The sequence below is a fragment of the Nerophis lumbriciformis genome, linkage group LG38 (assembly GCF_033978685.3).
Source record: "Nerophis lumbriciformis linkage group LG38, RoL_Nlum_v2.1, whole genome shotgun sequence".
In the NCBI taxonomy this organism is placed as follows: domain Eukaryota; kingdom Metazoa; phylum Chordata; class Actinopteri; order Syngnathiformes; family Syngnathidae; genus Nerophis; species Nerophis lumbriciformis.
The window spans coordinates 23,926,612-23,933,788 of NC_084585.2; the positions used below are offsets into that span (position 1 = coordinate 23,926,612).

The window sequence follows — 7,177 nt, forward strand, 5'->3', positions numbered from 1 at the left end:
AACAGAAATGGCATCATTGAACTAGGGCTGGGCGATATGGCCTTTTTTTAATATTGCGATATTTTAAGGCCATATTGCGATACACAATATATATCTCAATATTTTGCCTTAGCCTTGAATGAACACTTGATGCATATAATCACAGCAGTATGATGATTCTATGTGTTTTGATTGATTGATTGAGACTTTTATTAGTCGGTTGCACAGTGAAGTACATATTCCGTACAATTGACCACTAAATGGTAACACCCCAATACGTTTTTCAACTTGTTTAAGTCGGGGTCCACTTAAATTGATTCATGATACAGATATATACTATCAGATATATACTATCATCATAATACAGTCATCACACAAGATAATCACATTGAATTATTTACATTATTTATAATCCAGGGTGTGGAGGGGGGCGTCGGATGTAAGTGTCAAAAAGACAGCCAAAAGAGTTTGATATGAGAATAAATCTAAAGTTAAAATATAGGGTAGAAATGCACCCATTTGCAGGAAATGTCTACATTAAAACATTCTTCTTCATACTGCATTAATATATGCTACTTTTAAACTTTCATGCAGAGAAGGAAATCACAACTAAAAAAATCACTAATTTTTTCATACGGTGTTGATGTGGAAATTTTTGCCTCTGCATTTTGATGATGTGGGCGTGTGGCACCGAATGGAGATAAGCGTCTCGACAGACGTCACAATATTTGAACAATGATGACGAAAACTGTTTTCTCTGTCGTGTCCGTGTGTCGAAAATTGTTATGCGCTTATTTTTTTATTTGATTTTGTGCGTGGCATAGATTTGCTATGCGCAGAGGACGCTTAAACAGTGCGCAATTGCACAGGCGAGCACCTTAGAGGGAGCGTTGCTCGCACGGCTGCGCTAGCATCACAGCTAACGTTAGCCATGCTGCTACCTCTCTGCTCGGGGAGGACGTATACGTATGTGACGTATGACGTGACAGTATGTGACGTATGACGTGACAGTATGTGACGTGTGTAAGAAGGTGCACTTGCTGTCTGTGAGAGGGAGACACAGGAAAGAGTGAGAAGAGCCTGTCGTGTAATGCCAGCAGCTAAAAGCAGCTGCGTGAGAATCAACAGACCTGTGAATGTGTTGAAGGTGTGCTGGAAAATGCGGAACGGAAATTACGGAGCAGCAGAAAAGTGGAATGTATTATTTAAGTCGGTGCGTTGGAAAACACGGACCGGAGTTTTTTTTTAAACTGGATCTGGATCGGCATTTTCCCATGCCTTGCCGATACGCAATTTTTGGCAAATATCGGCAGCCGATCCGATCCAAATATCGGATCGGGACATCCCTAATAAATAAATATATATATATATATATATATATATATATATATATATATATATATATATATATATATATATATATATATATATATATATATATATATATATATATATACTGTGTATATGTATATATATATGTATATGTCTGTCTATCTGTGTTGGCCCTGCGATGTGGTGGCGACTTGTCCAGGGTGTACACCGCCTTCCGCCCGATTGTAGCTGAGATAGGCTCCAGCGCCCCCCGCGCCCCCAAAGGGAATAAGCGGTAGAAAATGGATGGATGGATGGATGTATATATATATATGTATAATATATGTGTGTGTGCGTGTGTGTGTGTGTGTTTGTGTGTGTAAATATATATACACAGGTGTGTGTGTGTGTATATGTATATGTGTATGTGTTTTATCATGCAGCCCTACAAACTGCTTAACATTTTAACATGGACCAACCTAAGTTGACATTATTATTTTGATGAAGCTCTTGCATTGAATGAATTGGATGTCATATACATGTACAATGTGTCCTCCTGCAGGTCTTACTAAATATACATGATGTTGAGATAGTTGTTGGCATCGCGCTCACTGAAGAGAGTCTTCACAGAAGGAACATCAGTCATTTTGGACCCACCACATTGAGGTCCACCTTGTGCTATGGTATGCTCAGGTACAGTTTCCAGTTGTGTTTTTGTACCTGTGATCTTACCTGACACTACACAGAAGGTTAGGCTTTGTGTACAGTATATAATGAATGCAATGTTGCATGAATCATATTAAATGGGGGCTATGACAAAAAAAATTAGTAAGCTAGAATTGGAATATTACCAGTTCATTTTTGAGCCACAAGAGGGTACAAGTGGCCTATTCAATTACTGACAGTCACTGTTATGATTGTGCCACACATACAGTACTCACCACATCACACGTTAAAGTTTGATGCTATACTCTGTCACATAATTGTTTTAAAGCATATTCTACGTATTTATTGCCTAAATTGGTCATTTTCTAAGCCTAAAAAAATTGCCAAATGAGCTAAAAAAAATCCACTAAATGAGAGCAAACCATGCGCTGTTTAGTATCATGGCCACTGATTGGCTCAGCCTTACTGTATTGGATAAAAAGTGTACAAGTGACTATGTTGGTGCTATTTCATGTCAAGAGGTCATACTGTACCAGTGTTTCTTAACAACGCTGGGCCACGAGCGTCCCCTAGAATGTAATATGGGTTTTTCAGCTGTAGTCTGTATAGGCAGCAGCGGTACTCAGTTGTAATACAATTTCCCATCACTTGTAGCAGTAATGACAGTATAAAACAAACAGAAGAAGTCTGGCGCTATTTACTGTATATGTACAGTATATGTGTATACCGGACGGGTGGTTGGGGACCACTGTTCTAATGTATTCAGAAGGTCGTAAACCGTCTTTTTTATGCATTAGCTATGAACATATTCAATTTATAGTCCTACTTTGCGGAAATTCATATATCACGGACAGGCCTGGAACCAATTATCAGCAATAAACGAGAGATTACTCCACAGCCATTTGTCTGTCTGAAAAAGACCAGCTAAAATATTTCACTGGCTAATTCTTTAAATTGCAACTCTTTGATCTATTCTTCAAACATGCAGACACAACACAGCAATAATGAGCTTCTTGTTTGAAGCTTTTGTAAATAGTTGCGCCTGAGTGCATCCTGTTTGCTGTTTATATTTAATCGTATCTTATTTTGTGCTGACAGGCTGTGTAAACCTCAGGTGTCAGACATTATACTTGATCCAATGTGTGGAACTGGAGCCATACCTTTGGAGGTAAGAAGACTCGTACTTTTGTTCCAACCACATAATGACTTGTAATAGTGCCGTCTGATGAGGTTGTGTTTTTGCCACCAGGGGGCATTGGAGTTTCCTGCTTCATTTTACATTGCAGGAGACAACAACGACATGGCGGTGAACCGCACAGTCAACAATGTGTGTCACATCCAGAAAAGGAAGGCTGAAAAGGGCAGGTGAGAGCAGACCACCGGGCAGAGAGGGGTCAGGTTTTCAGTTTTACATGTTCTATCAGTGACATCTTTAGGTTTACTGTGCTCTGAAAATGACACAGGCAATATTGTCTAAATAGCAAACGCAAAAGAGTCGCAAGATATTTGTGTTGCCTTGATTTATGAACTTAAATGGATCTTGAACATGGTTCTTAAATTGATAAGTTTGTATCGTGAAGCAAATTTCTTCTAGGAAAAACAATGTAAATATGAATAATGGGTTCCAGTCTCAACAAAAGTCCATATTTTAGCAAAGGTTTGTACACTTTTAACACTATATAAAGGACTGTACAGTAATGTATATCAAACAAACATAACAAAAGGTTGATTGATCAACTTTCTTCTGCTTCTTTCAAGCCAAAACAACAACAAACTGAATTGTCCTGTATGCGCTGCTCTGCCAGCGCGCGCGCGTGTGTACACACACACACACACACACACACACACACACACACACACACACGCACACACACACAGTGCCTTTGGTGCACTCACAAACGATCAGGAATCACAAAAATCCTTAATTTCAACAACCATATTGCTGCAATAATAAACATTTCAAAAAAGTAAAATCTACTTATATTTACATGGGCAAAGGACCAGACATAGGGAGAGAAGGGAGAGGTTGGGTGGGTGTGCTCTTGAACGAGAGGTAGTCTGGTTTGGCATCTTTTTCCAGAAAAGTCCGGTCTCGTTACAATTAAAACTTGCTGTGGTATGAAGCCTGCTTTGCCGATTCTTCCATATTTGCAAGCGCCATTAATGTACTCCTCGCAAATCTTTTTTTTTTAAGTCCTCAGCGACTCCCCCTCTTTTTTCCACGCTGGTCTGTTGTCTTTTGAGGATACATATTTAGTTTAAAAATGGACTAAACCTGTCAAACGGCGAACAAACACAGAAAAGGCACACGCTGAAGCACAGAGAAGTCATTAGTAGTGTACTGTACTGCGTCACAAAACTGCTGCAGGTGGGACATAGATTGAATGAATACAGAGACATGGTTCGCACACAGAGGCATATTAGGCACGATCTAAAAGTTTGTGAATAAGGGGGTTCGTAAATCGGGGTTCCACTGTATTTGTGTTGCCCATAGTCAACCCCGGTGGTGGTAGCGTCAAGGTCTTGGGCTGCATGATTGCTGGACAGCTGCAGTTCATCGTACATGCACTGTATTGGTCTGTCCGTATGTTTAACTACAGTTCACCCGGACTGCCCATTGACACCGTACGCTGGGATTTGTGCTGTTTACCCATGAAGTCCAGCTCTGTTGACATCATCATCACCGACATGCCCTTTGGGAAAAGGTAAATGGATAATTTAAAAAAAACCTTTAGACCACATAATGTTTTAAAAGTCAAACTATGTATGAAGAAGGCTAATGAGATGTTTTGTTCGAAGGATGGGCTCCAGGAAGAATAACTGGGACCTTTACCCCTCCTGCTTGAGAGAAATGGCCCGTGTGTGCAGGCCAGGCTCAGGGAAGGCTGTCCTGTTGACGCAGGATAAAAAATGCTTTTCCAAGGTATCGTCATTTGCCTCTTGCAAATATCACTTCCACAAAACACTGGGTCGAGACCAAGCACAGAGGCTATGTTGTAGACATTCAATAAAGGAAGTGACTGATGTGTAATCAGGTGGCAAAAGAAAGCACAGTTGACCTCTTGTGGTTTCTAAGAAATTCATCAACAGCAGTTTGAGCTTGTGGCATCGACTGAGGCTCATCCATCTGTCGCTGCCACTTGCACACCTGTGAAGAATCCTCTCAAGGGGATCTGCGCCGCTGCAAGGGAGCTGCTTGTGTCTGTGCAGATGTAATTAATTTCCGACTCCATTAATTATTGATTACCAGTGGTGACGTGTGGGTTTTTTGTGAGATACTGTTTCTGTGACTATATACATCTAAAGATGCTTCTGTGACGTGGATGCGGGGCTGGCTTTAAAACATTCGTTCTTACAGGAAATTAAGAAAATATGAATCTGTTTCAGGTTCAAACAAGTGTAAAGAATAAGTTAACAAATGGCAATATTATATGCTGTAAATAAGTAGTGTCAAACGTTTTTTTATTGGCGTACTGTAAAAAATAGATACAATAAAACAAATATGCGGAAATAAGGCATAATGTCAGAAGAAAAGTTTGAAATGTTGATGCTAATAACCGAGCTGACATGCAGGCTGTTTACTAATTCAAAAATAACTTCTGGTTTTAGTCTTTTAAAAAAAATATTAATTATCAAAATGGGCGGTTTGCCGCATGAAGTACGTAGATATCATCGAATACGTAGAATTGGTCATGCGAGCGAAAAATCTGAAACAAAGTATATGTTTAGAAATTCATATAAACTTTTTTTTAAATACAGTGGTACCTCGGATACAAGTTAAATTGTTTCTGTGATGCAGCTCGTACTTAAAAAAAAAAAAAACTTGTTTTGCGAAACGATGCACAATTTTAACATCTTACATGCCTTTTGAAAAAAAACTTTTGAATAAGTAATTTTTTTTTTAAACAATACAATATGATGTAGTACAAACAAACAGTTGGTTTATGAAGTAATATAATGAGGATAATAATAACAGAATAACACATAATGAACAGCATTTAACTTGGAGAGCAGACCTCTTCTGTATCTCCTTCAAGCTGCTTCTTCGTCAAACACACACATGGGAAACACTTACCCTGGCTATAATTACAACATTTATCGTAAAAACGACTGAAGTGTACTAAAGTCTCAAAAGACCACCAACAAAACACATTGACAACTAAGAGTGTATAATCAATCAAAAGTTTTGGCAGACAGCTTTGGACACAAGTCCAGTAACTTGCATGGTTATTGTTCATCTTCTCACGTTCTTGTGTCAGGGCTGCTCCTTCGATGCAGTAAACATTCCCTGCGCCTCTCCAGCTGTATTTGTCTCAACATCTCGTTTTACACGACATACGAGTTTCGCTCTCACCAAGATTTATGTTGTCTGCAGGCCCTGTCAAGGATGGGAGGACTTTGGAAGAAGCAGCACACTGTTTGGGTCAACGTCGGGGGTTTACATGCTGGAGTGTTTCTGTTGCGACGGACCAGCGGTGTGTTTGGTCAAACTCCTGAAGATGTCTATGAATCACCAGGGACGGCACGCACACAAGGAGACCACTATGACACAAAGCCCTGTTAGGTTGCAGCTTTACCCTAATGCCATGTGTGTTGGATCAACATAATTTATATTTTATGAGCTGTTTTTATCTTCTTCTTTTTTTAAATTTAGTTCTCAACTCAAGAGGACAAACAAAAGTTGACTCAATTTACGTTACCTTTATGTTCAGCAATCAAATGTACACCTGCACAACCTAATGACATCCAATATCGTCAAAGAATAGTCATGTGAAAAAAAAAATAAAACACCTCAGTGACATTTCAACAATTCTCTATTGTCATGTTTTCCATACATGCGAGACATGCGGAAGAATTGAGATGCCGTTTCTCTCTCACCCTGTACTCTTGAGCACATTTTCAAGCTTGGGTAGAGCGTGGCCACTGTGTCCACACTTGCCGCAAAGCAGTTTGTCATTACAAAAACCAGAAAAGGAAACATTTTATCTTTGCAAAACAAAACTATCTGCAATTCAAGTCCAAAATAGGGAAATCTAGTATTGACTGATTTTGTACTTCACTGAAGTCCCCAAGACTGACGAGCCCCTAATCGTGAGTTACTGATCCCTGGTCCTCTCCTGGCTGTGTTTTGAACCCTCAGTGTCTCCAGCTACCAGAGCCTCGCCAGGGCAAAGGATTTGTGACTCCCCCTATGGGTTGTTGTCTGAATGGTTTGATACGT

General features: G+C 39.7%; 1 protein-coding gene across 1 annotated transcript in view; it reads left to right on the forward strand.

Annotated features, from left to right (window-relative positions):
• thumpd3 (THUMP domain containing 3) overlaps positions 1 to 7,170 on the forward strand; it is a 31,070-nt gene extending 23,900 nt beyond the window's left edge. Inside the window, exons 7-12 of the mRNA XM_061932744.2 lie at positions 1,853 to 1,983; positions 3,055 to 3,124; positions 3,206 to 3,321; positions 4,557 to 4,661; positions 4,756 to 4,879; positions 6,332 to 7,170. Coding sequence (XP_061788728.2) covers positions 1,853 to 1,983; positions 3,055 to 3,124; positions 3,206 to 3,321; positions 4,557 to 4,661; positions 4,756 to 4,879; positions 6,332 to 6,520 — 735 coding nt within the window. The 3' untranslated portion in view covers positions 6,521 to 7,170. The remainder of the gene's footprint in view (positions 1 to 1,852; positions 1,984 to 3,054; positions 3,125 to 3,205; positions 3,322 to 4,556; positions 4,662 to 4,755; positions 4,880 to 6,331) is intronic.
• The last annotated feature ends 7 nt before the right edge of the window (positions 7,171 to 7,177 follow it).